This window comes from Psittacula echo (genome assembly GCF_963264785.1).
Source record: "Psittacula echo genome assembly, chromosome: 7".
Taxonomy (NCBI): domain Eukaryota; kingdom Metazoa; phylum Chordata; class Aves; order Psittaciformes; family Psittacidae; genus Psittacula; species Psittacula echo.
Window position 1 is genome coordinate 40,144,673 of NC_137740.1, and position 17,408 is coordinate 40,162,080.

Here is a 17,408-nt window from a genome sequence, read left to right on the forward strand (position 1 = left end):
GAGTGCGAGTCGGAAGAAAGGCGAATAAAAATCGGAGTAAAAAAGTTGCAACAGCCCCTACAGCAGCTGAAGCCTCGTTATCCTTTAGCAGGGTATTACTTTTGATAATAATAAAAATTGGCTGTGGTAGCACAGACTCTTTGTTTTAAAACTCTGCACTTGTAACAAAACATAAGTACTTTTATTATTAAATGCTCTTTATTTTTATCTACATCTTTTTAAATATAATAAAGCTATCAAATGGGGGTAAACCTCATCACTTTCCATCTTTACACCCAGACAAGGAAAAGAAACTAACAGGCTGCTTCTGGGTTTTTTAGGCTTTGAGAACACAATCACGGTTCTGGTTTGAACAATGGCAGAACTAGCTGATAACGGTATTTGTTACTCATTTACAGTTTCAGCTGTGCACAAAGCTTTAGGAAAGCTTTGTAAAAGGCAAGTGTGCAACAAATCTCTGGACTTTAGCATCCTCTGTCATTTGCTGAAACATGTGTTCAAGTTAATAAAAGTTAAACTTTGCATGAATTTCGTGTTAACACTGAATTTCCATGAAGTTTCAAAGGCCCAGTTCTAGGTCTTCCAGTTCCTGAAGGAGAGCAGTTTCTTTCTGAATCTTCTCCAACTAGAACAAAAAAGCACAAGATGTCATAGATGTATGCAACTTATTCAACTTCCACTGTAAAATAAGCTACATCTTAACAGTACCTGATTCTTCTCTAGCTGTTTGCCAGCAGCTGCTTGTTCTTTCAGCTGCTCAATTGCCTTTAGTTTCTGTAAAACATAACAAAAAACCCCCACATTAACACAAAGATAAGCCAAGAATAGAAAAAACAGTCTTAGAAGTTCCTGCACTTTGCAATTGCCTGATTTACCAGGAGGCAGGTCTCAATCTGGAAGGCACATTTCATTTAAGCATCCCCAGATGCTCAATCCAGAATTTCCCAACAAAAAAAGACATTTCTTTCAAGAACAAAACCTAAAGGACAGAAGCACTTCCTAGTTTCTGAAACATAAACACCATGCATTATCCCCCTGAAGGGCTAGATCCAAATTCAGAAATACCCCTCCACTAATACTATCCCTCTTCACCACACATTTTCCTCAAAAAGCCTGGACTATCAATCCCATCAGAGACCATGAAAAGCTGGAAGCAGACAAGAGAGAAAAACCCTGATGGATTATGCAGAAATGGGAGATTCTCTAGCCTGAACCAAACAACTCCCACTCTGAAATTATTTAGTCCAAGAATTTCAAGGATGGGCAGTGAACTTTGGCCTCATACCATTTAGCAATTAGGGAAGAAACTGAAACCACACAGCATGGTTCCCTTCTCACATCCAAAATCCAGGAAACAGGCAGCCCACACAGCTGCTTTCTAAGCATTAACAGGTTTAAGCTACCCCTGCCCCTCGGCTGTGCGAGCTGCAACATTATTTTTAACAGGAGACTGGAATACTTCTCCATGCATCTGGCTAAGGCTTCTACACTGCCACCTCTGGTAAGGTCTTTAGCAGCCCGGCAAGCATTGACCTCTACTGTTCTACCAGCTGGAAAAACAAAGGAAGCTGGTTTACAAATTCAGGGAATTACCATCTATGTAAATGCCTAGCTCAAGTCACCTTATAATCAGGCTTGATCTTACAGACCACCTTTGTAGGGAAATTTACTGTTTGTTAGAAAAAAAAAGAAATCCCCTTACCTTTTTTAAATTCTTTATCTTCTTGTCAACTTCAGGATCTCCTGATGTAATGGCAGGCACGACACTCCGTGGTGCATTCTGTGATGCTGAGGACTGCGTAGAATCCTGGTCTGCATCAGCTTTGGCCTCCTGCAGACAAACAGACTAAACACATTACCTAGAAAATACTTTTGATGACAAGAGGACTGAGAAATGTCTTTAATAATTTTGAGGGATCCATTTAATATTTATTCTTTCACTAGTTTGCTGCTGTACTCCAAAATTTGTGACTTGCTTTGATGTATTGAATTGCCTATATACACTTTCCACAGAAAAAAGGTTATCTGTAACAGCTCACATGCTGTTTCGTGTTTAATTTCTACTTCCTTAAGACACCAACTATACACTGCATAGGGAAATGTCAGTAAGGATGACAGGACAAACACATAAGCAAATATTTTATAAAGTAGACTGGTAGGTTATTGTCTCTGAAGCAAAAGAAAGGGCTCAAAACCAGTGTAAGAAATTAAAATAGTTTTAAAGAAATTGTTGCTTCCCAAATTTATAGAAATTTTAAGGCTAATACCAAAAGCTGATTTTTATTTACCTAGCCAAAGAACAGCAAGCAAACAGGTGACACAGAACAAGCTGTCTTGGATCTGCCCTGATAACATGCCTCAGTCCTGACCTCCTGAGGGACACATCAAAGCATTTGTTCTTACCTCTCACCAGCACTGAAAAACACTGTGCAAACTAAATGAGGGTAAGAAGTCAGAACTAGTTGGTCTTAACGTTGGTTTCAGCTAACATGCACAGCAACTAACCAAAGCTGTTAATTTTATCCTTTTGTACCTGCTTTAGTTCAATTAAAAAGTCTACCACCCTCTGCACAACTTGCCACATGCAAGATGTTGAGGGCTCTCTGTGCCACTAACAGTCACTAACTACTCTCTGAGACTACCTGTGAAAGCTAATTCATATTATCCTTGAAATAACTACTTCTGCAGTACCTGTTTAGCAGCTTTCTTTGCTTCATGTTTCCTTTGATTTTTGAGAGCTGTTTTAGAGAGGGGCTTATCACTGCTTCCTGGCTGTGGTTTCATGTTCTGAGGTGGCTCATCCTCATGCTGCAAGATATGCAAAATTAACAGTTAACAAAACAAGCACTCCATGTTGGCAAGTGTGTTGGTACAAAAAGCCTAACAGCCAACATGCAAACCTACCTAAGTCAATATTATACACAAAGATGAACCATAAAGGAAGAGGAAGGAAAAACAAAGAAAGAAATAAGAGGGAAAAAAGGTATGAGCCTTTTCAAATAGCAGAAAGCAGTGTGAAAAGGTTTTCAAACTCATCTATTCTCAAGTTTGGATGGGACTACCCTGTATATTCTACAGATTTCATGGATTTCTGATGAAATAACAAAATGAGCACATTTTCTTTTTTTTTTTGGGGGGGGGCGGGGAATAAAAATCAAAGAGGAATAAACTAGCACAAAATGACTGAAGCTTGGCATTTTGATTTTGCTGTCACTAGGAGTTTGAGTTAAAAAGTTGTCAAGTAAGGAAAAACGGGTTGCTGGGAAGGGCATGTGAAAAGAAAGGACTGATTAGCCTTTCCGGATTTTTTTTTTTTAGATAACTCTTAATTTAGGAGCTGAAGTGTTTTAATGCACATGACAAGATTTCTTGCCCATTTGAGAAAACAGAATCATTTAACACCTCTTTTCTCTACTACTTCTGTTTGTTGATCATTTGTGAAATCAGACATTAGCATGACTAATCAATTCTTAACAAGCCAAGTAGCACAGGGCTCAAAACCAAAGCTCACCAAGACTTAAACATCAAGGGTGCAACTGTTAAATGTAATTAGTGGCTACTCAGCCTACTTTGAAAATCTGCAGAAAAGAAGCTAATTAGACAAGTAGGTCATTATGCTGAAAACTATTTAAACTACAGCCTAGCTAACATGTCAATCTCCTTCTGGCAAGTAAATCTACCTTAAAAAAAAAAAAAAAAAAAAAAAGGCACTGTTTTGAGGACAGTCAACCACCTGTCTAGCCGAGTTTAGACTGGTAACGGTAAGCTAGGTCACCCAAATCACAGGCTTCTTCTAATCTTAACTTGAGTGCAGAATTTCACCACAAAACAAATTTGCAGTTTTATTGTTCTCTAAGTTGTAGAGAGTGTTTTTAAAGTTTGCAAATAACTGTGTAAAAGGACAGTATTTGGACCAAAGAAATTTCTGTTTTCTAGCATAGATTCTTGCAAACAGTGAACAAAGTATCAAAGAAGATTATCAAGAAAACCCCCCATAAAACAGGCAACACTGTTGTCAGCCCAACTGTTCTTCTCACATCCTTAATTAAAAATACAGACAAATTTGAGGCCAAGTTTCAAAGACAGGCAAAGCAATGAAGCAGAACAGTTTGGTTCACATATGACACTGTCTACTTACGAGCTTGGAACTTGTTACAGGTTTGTTTCTCAGGGCTGGAGGCCTGTATGCTTGGGCAGGCTTTGGCTCAGCACTGGGCAATTCGCTAGGAACTGCTTGATATTTTACTGCTTTCGCTGGGAACACCCCATCTGGGAAGGGCTGCCAGGAAACTTGCCACATTTCTTCATTTGATGGAACTTCGTAGTTGTGTAATAGAGAGCCAGTGTAGTGCCATATCTTGTACCCATTACTGACACGCAGCCTGGGAGCACACGTTGCTGTTACAATATGTTCCCCGTCAGGACACCAAGCAAAGTATGTGGAATCCGAGGCTACTGGTTTAGAAATGAGTTTGTAGTTTTTAACGTCCCACACTTCCATCTGTCCCCTGAGATTCCCAAATCCTGCTAGCACTAGGATGTGTCCATGGGGGCTGTAGTAGGCAGCATTGCGAGGACCAGTTCCAAAATCAAACACAGGATCACATTTCAGATTAAAAACTGTTGCTTTGGCAGGCATAAAACCATACACAGCACAGAACTCAACAGAATTAGGGTTCCAAACAACATCATAAATAGGACCATTTTTTGCTAAAGGAAAAGGAAAAAAGGCAGCTGTTGTTAGCGGATTGTATCTTTTCAGTGCAAGCAAAAATAAAATCAATAGCAACTCATAACATGCTTTGCTAAAATGCTGTGATCTAATTATTGACAGTGAAAATGAATTCTGCTGATGACAGAGGTAAAACCAACATTTTATCTTCTGATAATTTTACTTAAAGTGCAACAATAACTGCAGCCATTCCAAATTACCTCTGCAGGCTCAGCATCAGCACGTCAACAGTAATCATACTTTTTTCATGTAAAAAAAATCCTGTATTGTTTTCCTTCATTATTCAAGTATGACCTCTCAGGACCTTCTCAAAGTGTCCCACTGGAAACCTGCAAAACCAGGACTTTTATACCAGCTGGATACTAGTTTCTCTTTTTCTTATTCTAAGAAATATTGCATTACTCAGCTTTGTAAACCTAACTAATATTAATATGAGTTATCTTTGGAGCATGTTCATGCATGGCATTTTAAAAGACAGATTTTAAAGTAAGACAGCATACAAAAAATGCTTTTATGCATAATGATAAAACTTGATATTGTTAGAAGCTATTCTGGCATTTAGAACATATGGGGTTACTGAAGAATGAAGAATTAGTGATGGAAACATCTAAAATATATAGGTGTAAATAAAACCCATAAATCGTTAAACTTTTCATAATCTGGATATCTTTATCTATATTTCAGATGTCACGTGCATTACTGACAATTCTCAAATCCAGACACTGACCCAAAATATCAACTGATTTAAATCGTCCATTCCTGTTGTCATTCTGAGGCCTCATTGCAGCCCAGTTTCTAAAGATATAATCACATTGTCTGTAGGGTTTTTAGATGGCATTAATCAAATGAAACTGCAGAGACAGAGGTCTGTCAGAAAACTCTGTTTCTGCACGTTTCATGACAGCAGGCAGCTGAAGAGATGAGGGCAGCTTTATACAGGTTCAACAGTTAAGGCAAAGGCTGCAGCATGAGCATGGATTAGTCAAAACCAAAAAGCCCTCTACAAATGCTGATGTGAAAAAGGCTTCAAAACTGGACTTCAAATGCAAACAGAAGATACAAATCCACAGGAAATGAGGCACCACTCACTCTGAGTGCCTACCACTTGTTTTTGTTGGGGGAAAAAAAAAAAAAAAGCTTTACAAAACAGAATCAGTTTAGATGTTTCCTTGAAAAACTAAATGAAATGGAAATTAGTTACAAACTTCCTGTTAAATAAAGACACATTGGAAATAAATAACTTCAAAGGGCAAAGAAGGTTTTAAGAAGCATATAATTAAACAACTAGTGTTCTAAATCCAGGAAACTGCTCCAGAGATATTCTAGATACTGAGTTGCAATCCTGATTATTTTTTTCCAGTGAAGTTAGCAACACAGGGAAATGGTTCACACTACTTGCTACCACAAGTTTTGCTAAGAAAGGCAAACTGGACATGTTCTTCCAGTTAGCACTATATTCAGGAGAATATGCTCACAATCCCTCTACAGCCACTTAAGCATGGATAGTCTACATCACCCCATCCCCAGTGTTTCACAGCAAACTACCCTCTCCATAATCACAAACAAGCCCAGTGTTTAACATAAACAGCAACAGCTTAAGATAATGAAAAGGTATCACCATACAGCAAATTAATGGATGGACTTCCAGTTCAGACCAGATACTGAAATTAAGTGCATCTACTTGCTTCTCTCTAACATGCCATTTTTGCGTCTTGGAAGACTTTCCAAGACACAAAATAAAGGACTTATATTTGGAACTAAATGGTTTTTAAGGTCCCTTCCAACCCAAACCATTCTATGAGTCTACAATTCTATTTTCCAGTATACTTTAAAAAATTGCTCTCACCCCAGTTCCTTGAATAACAGTATCAGTTGCACATCTAGAAGTGCAGGTAGGATTATTCTGTTCGGTAACATACCTTTGTGCTCATTTTGGATTCTCAGACACTAAGATGCCTCTGTTGTCCAGGGGTTTCCTTAGCAAACATGCAGAATCCCCTTCCTGTGCACATGAAAACCCTCCCAAGCAACTTATTTGTACATACTAACTGAAAGTGTGCTCCTGCCACTGACATTAAGACAAGTATACCAAAGACGACAAGATAATTCAGCTATTAAAAAACAAAACAAAAACCAAACACCCCCATTCCAGAATGGAAAAAAAAAATCTAGTCAAGGATTTCTTGTTAAGAGTAGTTCATTTTTTTTTTTTAAAGATTACTTCATTACACTAATGAGAAAGCCCTCATACATTAAATGAAAGCTGGTAAAGGAATTCTCACTATCAAAAGCTGTAAGACAATACAAAACTGCCCAAGAGATACTTACGCAATTGCACAACTGCACTCTCTCCGTTTGTTGCAATGTAGTGTAGAGTCTGCTCCCCATAGTATGAAGCACCTGTTTTATCAACTTCTGTACTAGCTATTACTAGCACAGCAGTGGCTAACAGCAAAGAGACACAATTACTTCAATACAATTTTTGCGAATTATATAGAATATTTCACAAACTACCATGAACAAAGATTCACTTGTTCTAAGATTGGTTCGATTATGAATTCTAATTAGCTCCTTGCATAACAGTGCTGTTATCATTCTCTTTTGAATTGATTTTTCCTAAATATTAGGGACAGAACAAATATCTTCTTTTCTCAGACACAAAGTGTAAGTCTGTTCATTCGCCATTCACTTATGGGAAAGTGAACATACTTTTGCAGCCATAAAATATATTCATCTGAATAAGGCAGAAACGGAGCATCCAGATTAGCCCTTAAATAAAATGTCTTATTAACAGCTTTTGTACGTATATCTATTTCATCCAAAGCTGTGTAGCCACTTGTGGTCTCTATGTGTATGTAACACCCTCCCTGTATTCCAAAGAACATGAGTTAAAGTGTTTTTTACAAAATTATTCTGAAACAGCTCACTGCTAACAAACAGCAAAGCCCACAGAGTACTGTGCAAGTCACCACAATTGTGATACATCTGCGTACATACTATTATACAGATTAAGAACAGTTTATGCTCTGCTGAAAGCTTATGTTTACAGTCTAAATACAGTCTAATACATCATCACAGAATGCAAAATTAAATTTGAATTTACTATCCAACTGCAAATTTACCAACATGTAAAATATTCTCAATTACAATACAGAAAATCATGGAAGTCAACACAGGAAAGTTATGAGCACCTCAGGGTATTCAGAACTGTAACCTTAACATTGTATTAGCATTAACAGCTATCTTCAATACCAATATACTTCAGCACATGCAAATTAAAAGCAAAAGCCACACAGTAAACAAAGCAATTAAATCCAAAATATGTGGAATATAAAAAGGTTAAATATACAGCTGTTCTACCTTTTTTGTTCCATAGCATTGTCACCTTATCAGCTTTAAAGAAGCTCTTATTGGCTAGTGCAGACTGTGGGCCACCAAAGTTGGGATACTGGTACAGTCTAACAAATGATGGTGCACCTTTACTGCCTGGAACGTACACTGCAACCTAAAACAAAGCCACAAGACTTTATTGCAGATTATATTCTTGGTAGCACAATGTCTATTCACTAGTACTAATAGTGAAATCTATTGCACTAAATTCAAGGTGATTTTTTTTTAAGAAAACCAAGAAAAAATTGTGAAAGAACCTCAGAAGTACCTTGGTTGGCTGCGCTCCTGGAGATAACACGAAATCATTAACCTTTTGCAAATGCAGTTTATTTGCAATAGTGTCTGCAAAAAAAAAGCCACAGGTGTTAATGACAAAACTTGTTAGCCTAGATTACTTCACTATACCTTTTTATGGGTCTGTATCATGGATAATAAAAACCAATATATATAAAGGATTTCTTTTACTGAGCAAACAGCCATTGCTTTCATGTATTTTTACTTACAAATCCAACTTGAACCAAGCCTAGGTCTGAAAACCAGTATTTAGTATTTGGAAGTTCAAGCAGCAAGGAAGCTTCTGAACCCCAGGTGAACACAGCTCATGTCTTAAGCCAGGCACAGAATTCTTCATCTTATCTGTGCTGACTTCAGAGGAAGCAGTATCAGTCACATCCAGGTAACAGGCACCATCACAGAGCCAAGGGTTTTCCCCTTCAGCTTTACTGGATGATTTTTTCTCAAAGGAAGCATTCATAAAGGCCTGCTTTGTGCTGGACATAGCCCCTTTCCACAGACAACTTACGGGAAATGCATCTCTCAAAATTAAATGAACAGCAGCAACCCACAACCTCATTCCAGCACATTCCATGCTTTCTGAGTATAGCTTTGTTAACATCAGTAGGGCTAATTTTCAGGAAATTGTATCTCTCACAGGCAGTAGTTTTAGACAATAATCCTTCTATCAGCTATATATTTAAAAGAAAAAAAAAAACCCCACCAAAAACCAAAACCACACACCACTGCCTCCCCCAGTTTTCTTGTATTCCTTTAAATTTTTGTTAGAATTAATCTTTTATCTTCCTGCTTTTTTCTTCCCTTTCCCTTTTCAACCTCTATTGATGCCAAATATTCTACTGCTGGACATAAACTTTCTTGAAACCAATGCTCTAGCCTCATAACTTTATTTTTGCCATCCATAAATTTTCTAATGAACCATTTTTTAATAGTTCATTGACAGAATACACATAACACAAATAAGTAATCACAGATCACATTCTCTATAGACAACATCCTGGACCTCATTAAATGAGAAACAATCCAGAATCAGGCCTCTCTAATTGAAAATTAAACACATTTCATACTAGAGAAGTCTCTGAAAATATAAACAAGGTGGTGAAAACATACTTCATTAAAACATAATGATTCTGAATGCCAAATTAAAATAGAATGTAGGCAATATTTAAAATAAAAAGCAAGCAAAAGAAGAAATGAGAGGAAAAAAAAAAAAGGAAAAAAAGCAACACCCAAAAGAAGATGCATATATAGAACGCAATAAAATGTATACAAATACTTGCGTACTGAAGTTGTTGTTTTCAAAGAAGTGAACTTCATTGTTTACATTCCTGGCACAAATGCTTTCATCATCTGCCCAGCAAGGACACCTACATTTAATGAAAAAAATTACAAACACTGAATGATGCTCATCTTTACTAGTATATGATTTTTTTTCCTCTGTTTTTACAGTCCAGCAAGTTCAAACATGATCCACGATTCAAAACTACAAATGACATCTGCATAGTAAAAAATATGCAGGCAGACTTAGATATTGTCTCTCCAGCTTTCTCTGTGGTGCAAGAAACAAAGAAACAATTATAACTACATAAAAAGATACCTACAAGCACGAATAAGCTAGTAGCAGATGTATTTTAAAATCCAACAGCACACTAAAAGCTCTATTTATCTGGATCAGACATTGGAAACCACATTTCTTTACAAGCAATTAGTATTTGTAAATGTTACTTACCAGTTCTGCATCTTTTTCTGGATGAAAGATTTTAAACACTTTCCAGTTTTCACATCATGAAGTTGTAGGTTGGGCACTCCTGCTGTGCCATCTTTAGCAGCTGCAACAAAAATATGCATTACAGTACAGTGGTCTCTGGAGATTAAACCCGCTTCACCATGAATACATTCCACCTCACAATTCTACAAGCAACTAAGCATGCATAAACCTTTTACAAGAACCATCCTACCCCCTGAAGGACTAAACCCTAAACTGCTAATTGCTTTACCTACTAACATAAGTCTTTCTACCATCTTTCAGTCTGCAGAAAGAACAACATTTTTAGGTGAAGGGCTTCTACTCCCCATTATAAGACTAGGACAACCAACAGCACAGCTTTTGTAATGCATACTTTTTAATCAAAAGCTATCCCCTTGGCAAACAATTAAGCTGTTCTCCCCTCCTACATTTTGTTTTCATAAGGATGAGATGCATTTTGTTCATCAGGATGAAGTTACAGCTCTATCTGCAAGCCATACAAAGCAGTTCTGCTGGTTTTAAACTCCCTATACCTTCCTACCTATCTGGATACTACATACAGCCTGCCTAGGTCTACCACTGCCCCAAAACAGACCTCCTAACAGTTCTCTAACAGTCCACACAGTTGGCAACAGTTCTGTCACTTGTGCTGCCCTGTCTTATTATACAATCTGTCTCAGATCATGTCCCACATGCTCAGCCTATGGCCAGCTCCTTCTGTCAGAAGAAGCACTTATACCCTTTATTTCAGACACACAACTTGGATGAGCCTGAGGCTATCTAACTTGGGAACATAAACTCCACAGAGAGAGAGAGGAGGGAATAAAGACTTCTGGACAATAGAGAGCACTCAAGTCAGCTATGCCTCGTGGAGAACATGACTACTATGAGTCAGCTTGCAATTCTCCTTGTCTATAAATGACTATAAACCACTTGAACAGCGTATTGTTAAAATGCTCTTTGCACTAAGATCAGCTAGCCGTTTTTAGAAATGTTATTTATTTTAATAGAGTAATTGTTAGTACGTGCACTTAGTTTTAGTGTTTGTAAGAATGGTCGATAGCAGATGCTTTCAGAAGATGGCATCGCTCCCTCCTCCACTATATACTTGATTACCCATATAATTTTCTGTGCACTTCCTGTACTGCTCATTTAGCCAATAAATATACTGCAGTGACAAATCACATAATGGAAAGCCTGCAAACCAAATTAAAACATGAAGTTACCCCATGTACTTGTACATCTGGTAAAATACTCACTTGTATAGGCCTGCCATGTTGCCAGAACATTATTCTTTGGTGAGAATTGAAGGCAAACTGCCTTTGGAAGATCAAAGGAACACAGTAACTCAGCACTGGTGACATTTACAACATTTACTCTGGAACAAAAAGATGTTATTTCAATAAAACATGCTAAATTACTTCATTAATAGCCGAGGTAACTTTCTGCATATGACTTTTCTAGGTCTGTTCCAAATTTGGCCAATGTAATGAAGTTACAAGAGCTTTTTTTCCCCCTCCTGCTTTTACTAAATTTTTGCAAGAATACCTTTTAAAACTAGATACACAACAGGAACTAAGTGAAAGCACTGGTTCAAAATATATCACATATTTTTATCTACAATACTTAAATTCTAAACAAAAGACAAGATATATCCCATCTATACAGTCTATCCACACCTCCACATTGCTGAAGTTGAGCACAACAGAAAGATTGTAATTGAATTAAAACACACATTTATCACGCATTTTAAAAGCCTTCTATCTATAATGATACATCATTTATGATTTGGGCTTTCTGAGACTGGGGATGCTGGGAGACAGGGACAATAAAAAACAAAGGTCAAAGAGCTGAACAAACAAGGTCAAGCAACATCTTTGAATACTGTGTATTAAAGATCCGCCACATATGGAATCCAAAGAAACAAAAAAGATCACATCAAGATACTTCCAAGTCACTGTTGCTCTTAGAAACTGCATTAGGAGCCTGTTTCTACCATCTCCCTAACTGCTCCCTCTCAGAAATTAAGATGGCCAGCCCCCAAAACAAAGAAGCACAACAGAACAAGAAAGATGTGCCATTTGGAATATTCTCATTTAAAATGTGGGTACCTGGATACGCAACCTGGTTGTTTGAAAAACATTTCCCCCCACAAACATTTCCTGGAAATGGATGTTTCCAATTGACAAAAATTAAGTTTCTAATGAAAAAATATTTAGGGTTAGGTTTAAATATTTTGCAGAACCAAAAACAAAAGAGAAAGTAATGAATCCTACATCTATGTTACCTACTTAAAATAGTTACACAAAATTACTAAATACTTTTTTAACCTGTTAGTAAGAATACTGGCATATCAGAAGAAGCCTTATCTTTACAGCAGAGACTCCATGATCCACTCTTACGTAAAGGATTATCTCCAGGGAACTCTCTAATGCCCTGGGTCTATAAAAAAGGAACCTTATGCTGTTCGTATGCAAGATGCAGGAACTCTTCATCTTCTGTGAACTTTACCAACAGATTAACCCCAGAAAACCAGGTACTATTGTACTAGGAAATATGAACACAAAAAGAAAACCTAAATAAAGCATATCCAGATTCCACAGGAATAGGTGCATTATAAATATAAGAAAACAGTAAATATTTCATCAAATATTCAGGAAATAAAGCCACTACGGCAAATAATACAAAAATAAACTGAATTTCAAGCATGTATGCAAACACATAATAGCAATAGTCTTTACACAGACAAGAGTAAACGGGGCAAAACTGATCCAGTTTAATGCAAACCAAACAATTAATATAATAAAATGCACCTACTTTTCTCCATTGCACCAGGCAAAGAGGGAACCGTCCTTGCTAAAAGCAACAGCTTTGCAATTTTTTCCAGAGTCCCTAAAGAAGTAAGAAATGCACATTAGGATTCAGAGATACTGCGTAAGTTAAGGTATTTTTAACAAAATAAAAAGCAACACACCAAGTTCCCTGCTGCACTTCTGAGTAGTGCTTTTTAACAGTGCAGTCTATTCTGCAGTTATTCAGTGACCATGAGAAGTCAGGCAAGTGTAAAGCCTTCAAAACCATCAATTTTCTGAACTACTACCAGTAAGAAAAAAAATCACTTATATTTATACATTTTTCAATTCTACAGTCTACCTTTACTTTTTAGAAAATAATTTCTTTTGTGCGAAAGATAAAATCTAGTGAGAGTAACTGTACCTTTGAAAGGCTGTGTTCTCTGTGAATCTGGGTGGCCCATTCACCATATAAAGCCCTTCTGATCCTCTCACTGAAAGAGTGAAAAAATAACTATCATTTCAAATTCAGAGAATTGCTGAAAGCAAAAGTTTTTTCTAATCTGTGCACCTTGAGACCTGCACACGCTTTTTCCCTGTTTGCATTTCAAAGTGAGAGAGAGAGTTGTAAAGGAAATTCAGAACGTAACACATGCCGAGGCTCCTGGCTCATCCACAGCAGCTGCTGTGGATTAAAACACAGGACAGATGCATGAAGAGACAGAGCTGAGCTATTTCCCCAGCACCAACAACTCCAGCACACAACGCACCGGCAGTGGAGGCACCAGTCTGCTGGACACGTCTGCCGACACAACAGCAACCAGCCAGAACTTTGCCAGAACCAAGGACCGAAGCGGGACAACTGCTGCCAGTCCCAGCTTTCCCGCACCTATAGTCAAATGCAATCAGCTCCCTGCTTCGACCAGCAAAGCCATTTCAAGGCAGCCTTCCCAATGGGGCCAGTCCATGAACCAGTTTGTCCTTCTGCAATGGGAGCACAGGTGTCAGTGCAAAAAAGGGAGCATAAGCACCACCAAGGGCAGCAGGGCAGGGCAGGATAGACCCAAATCAGCTGCATGGTGGAGGGGCCAATGCAGGGGCACCCCTAGGGCTACTCAGCCCACCCCTGCTTCAGGTGGGGGGAGAGTATCTCCAGAGAGGGAGATCCACGGCTTCTCTAGGCAGCCTGCACCCAAGGTCAGTTTCACAGTAAAATAGCTTTTCTTATGTTTAAATGCAATTTCCTGGATGTCAGTTTGAACCCATTGCCTGTTGTCCCATCACTGGATACCACAAACCAAGAGTCTGGCTTCACCTCACAAGATGACCTCAAACTATAAAAGAGCTGCTCCTGCTTAAGGAAGGAGGGTTGGATGACATCTCATCCTGAAATGGCTGATGGTGACAGCTCTCAACCCTGCTGCAGGAAGCAGTTTCCTACAGCCTAACTTGCAAAAGCTGAGAATGCTCCATCACTGCAAGAGCCACTCAAGCATCCTGCACAATGGAGTTTAAAAGAGCTGCCTCAGTACATGTCAAAGCAAGGATTAGCTGTCTGAACACAGGAACAGTATTTGCCAAAGGAAGCTTACATTGGACTGTTTTTTTGCTGACATTAGGCAAGATCTGCCCTGTTGGTAGTCTCAACATTGAACTTCAACTGAGAACAGAGAAAGCATGAAAGAAATATCAGTATAAACTGTGTTTCAGATTTCATTTTTTTCAGAGCCCTTGCCATGCTTATGGCACTAGAAAACAAGAAATGTAGATGGACTCATGCAAAACTGTGCAGGTCGGACAGTTGTATATAGATTGTTATATATGTATTTTTTTTTTCGAGGTAGTTCTATTACAAGCACATTAGAATTCAGAGTTGAACACAGGCATTAGCTGCGCTTTATGTGTTTTCTTGGTGTGCTGAGGTGACAATTTTTACTGTTAAACATGACTCAAGAAGCAGGATCAAGAAGCCCAAGCTTCAGGCTCTGCAGCTGTGTTATCTGAATGAAGCACTGTGGCCAGGAGCAGTGCAGCAGGAGGTCTGGGAGAAGAATGGCAGCACACGCAGGTGCAGCAACACCTGGGACAACCGTAATGTGTGCCACAAAACGTCCCTACATTGCTCTTTGGAGCTGCCCCTTTAACTGCTGAGGGTCCTTACTTCATCTGTCATAGCACTTTAGAAATTAAAAAATGGAAATCATCATAAGCAGCAGTTTATTAGACATAGGAAAACACTGGTTTGATAAGTTTCAAACCTCCACGTGCTCTATAGCCCTTTACATCCCTGGGGGTACAACATAACCCTAACACACCTCAAACATATGTTTTAGCAATGCTTTAAATACTACTCACTAGCTTCACACCCCTGCCTGGCATCTATTTCCCAGGTCTTTGTCAGGCTGCCAAGAAAATTCAATATCTAAATTTCAGATCTAAGTTGCAGACAGCAGCAAGTAGTCCAAAACCCACCCTGAACAGCTGCAGGCCCTGTCACACCCATGCAAAGATAAATATGTTGGCGTTTAAAGCTCAGAAAAACAAGAAAATAAAAACATTAAATCCCTTATGTTACGGACAACTTCAGAAGTGAAACAGAAAGAAAAGTAAGAAGAACTCTCGAAAGGCACTTTCCCACAAAGCGCAGTGAAGGCTCTCCTGTGAGCTACGAGCTCCATCCGGCTGTCGAGCAGTTCAGACCCCGGCAGACCGCACCCCTTGCCACCGCGGCCCACGGCTGAGTCCCGCCCTGCTGCACCCGCCGCCCGGTCCCTCCAGCGCAGCACCTCCGGGAGCACCTCCCATCATAGGCCGCACGAGGCAGGTAACCAAGGCAAAGGAACGAGCACGTTTTAGAAACCCAAGCAGCTCCCCCACGGCAGGGCACAGGGGGACCCGCAGACGGCCCGGCGGCTGCCCAGCCGACGAACGGACCGGGCCAAAAGCGGAGTGTGCCCACGAGGCACAGAGACAGCCCGGCGAAGCACTGCCGGCTCCCGGGAGCGGAGCGGGCCCGGCCTGGCGGGCAGAGCAGGGCCCCCAAGACTCGGGGCCGGGACCAGCCACGCTACAGCAACGCAACCTGGGAAGGGGACCGGCGAGGGGCAGTGGGCGCCCAGCCCGGCGCCCGGCCATGGAGCCCGGCCATGGAGCCCACGTGCCGCCAGCAACCCCGGCCTCGCGCTCGCCCTACCACCACCACCTGGTCCCAACGCACCTGCCAGCAGGGGCGCAGGAGGCGCCATCTTGGCGCGGCAGGTTTGGCTTCGGCTTCCGCTTCCGGGTGAGCAGCGACCCGGCCGCCCCAGAGACGTCCACGTCGCGCGGGGCGGGGGGGTGTGGAGGTGAGGACGCCAGCGCGTGACGCGGAACGAGCTCTTCCGCCCGCCGGGGCGCGCGCTGCCCCGGAAGCGGTGCTGCCGGGCGCGCGGGTTGGCGGCGGGTGGCGGCCCCGCCCACGGCGGCACGTGTTTCCGGCGGGCGGTGCCGCGCGGTGCTGACGCTGGCAGCGGGCGGCGCGAGGAGCTTCGGGAGCGGAGCGGCGGCCGGGCCGTCCGGCGGTCGGTCGGTCGCACCATGGTGGCTAAGCAGCGGATCCGCATGGCCAACGAGAAGCACAGCAAGAACATCACCCAGCGCGGGAACGTCGCCAAGACCTCGGTGCGCGCCGGGACCGGGTGGGGGTTGGGGCTGGGGTGGCAAGCTGGGGTGACGGGCTGGGGTGACGGCGGTGCTGTGCCTGCAGAGGACGGCCCCTGAGGAGAAGGCGTCGGTCGGGCCCTGGCTGTTGGCGCTGTTCATCTTCGTGGTCTGTGGATCAGGTAAGCGGGCGGAGCGGCGAGGGCGGAGCGGCGCGGGCGGACCCCGCGGAGAGCCTGCTGCGGCCTGCCCGCTTCTCCTCCGCGTGAAGCGATGCCGGCAAGCGCTTCCCTCCCCTCCCTGCTCTTTTGCAGCAATCTTCCAGATTATCCAGAGCATCCGAATGGGCATGTGAGGGGCCCGTCGCCGGTCGGGGCCACCCTCCCCCGGCGCTGCCGTGAGCTGCGCGCCCCCGGCCGGCGCCCTCCAGCCCCACTCTGTGCAGCGGCACCGGCCACATCGCATTCCAGGTCCCTTCACAGCCATTCCGAGTTTTCTAGCCCGTGCCACAGTGCCTTGAACAGCACTACATGTACAAAGCAATAAAAATATGTTGTTGATCTACAATCGTGGACCTCCTTATTCAGTGAGGTGCACAGTCACGTTCTCTGTGGATACGCTATGCTGTACACGATGTAGATACTTAGGAGTTGGCACTTGTCATGAGCACCGGTTTGGAGATCTGTTTTAAGTCTCTGTGTAGCTGGAAATGATTTTATTTAACGTCAGAAGCCTGGATTTTTATAGTAGCTGGACTACAAGTTTGAAGCATGCTCCTAACGAAGCAGATGGTTTGTGCCACGTCCTGCAGCGT

At 41.4% G+C, this 17,408-nt stretch overlaps 2 protein-coding genes across 2 annotated transcripts; one reads left to right on the forward strand and one right to left on the reverse strand.

The window, feature by feature from the left end:
- Positions 1 to 192: 192 nt before the first annotated feature.
- On the reverse strand, positions 193 to 16,513 carry EIF2A (eukaryotic translation initiation factor 2A). Its single transcript, XM_080623084.1, has 14 exons — positions 16,173 to 16,513; positions 13,380 to 13,449; positions 12,981 to 13,055; positions 11,423 to 11,541; positions 10,146 to 10,245; positions 9,701 to 9,783; positions 8,391 to 8,464; positions 8,093 to 8,237; positions 7,061 to 7,177; positions 4,139 to 4,710; positions 2,692 to 2,808; positions 1,703 to 1,831; positions 709 to 774; positions 193 to 625 (listed from the first exon to the last, which is right to left on the reverse strand). Exons 1-14 carry the CDS (start codon positions 16,198 to 16,200, stop codon positions 560 to 562), a joined length of 1,761 nt encoding a protein of 586 aa, XP_080479210.1. The 5' UTR covers positions 16,201 to 16,513; the 3' UTR covers positions 193 to 559.
- On the forward strand, positions 16,422 to 17,161 carry SERP1 (stress associated endoplasmic reticulum protein 1). Its single transcript, XM_080623085.1, has 3 exons — positions 16,422 to 16,615; positions 16,701 to 16,776; positions 16,909 to 17,161. Exons 1-3 carry the CDS (start codon positions 16,532 to 16,534, stop codon positions 16,947 to 16,949), a joined length of 201 nt encoding a protein of 66 aa, XP_080479211.1. The 5' UTR covers positions 16,422 to 16,531; the 3' UTR covers positions 16,950 to 17,161.
- Positions 17,162 to 17,408: the final 247 nt, after the last annotated feature.

Coding starts and splice junctions, on each gene's coding strand:
- EIF2A (XM_080623084.1), bottom strand. CDS start 16,200: ATGGCGCCTCCTGCGCCCCTGCTGGCAG. Junction 11,542..12,980: donor GCCTGGTGCAATGGAGAAAA/GTAGGTGCATTT, acceptor TTTTTGTTCCAG/AGTAAATGTTGTAAATGTCA. Junction 8,465..9,700: donor CTTTGAAAACAACAACTTCA/GTACGCAAGTAT, acceptor TTTTTTTTGCAG/ACACTATTGCAAATAAACTG.
- SERP1 (XM_080623085.1), top strand. CDS start 16,532: ATGGTGGCTAAGCAGCGGATCCGCATGGCCAACGAGAAGCACAGCAAG. Junction 16,616..16,700: donor GGAACGTCGCCAAGACCTCG/GTGCGCGCCGGG, acceptor CTGTGCCTGCAG/AGGACGGCCCCTGAGGAGAA. Junction 16,777..16,908: donor CTTCGTGGTCTGTGGATCAG/GTAAGCGGGCGG, acceptor GCTCTTTTGCAG/CAATCTTCCAGATTATCCAG.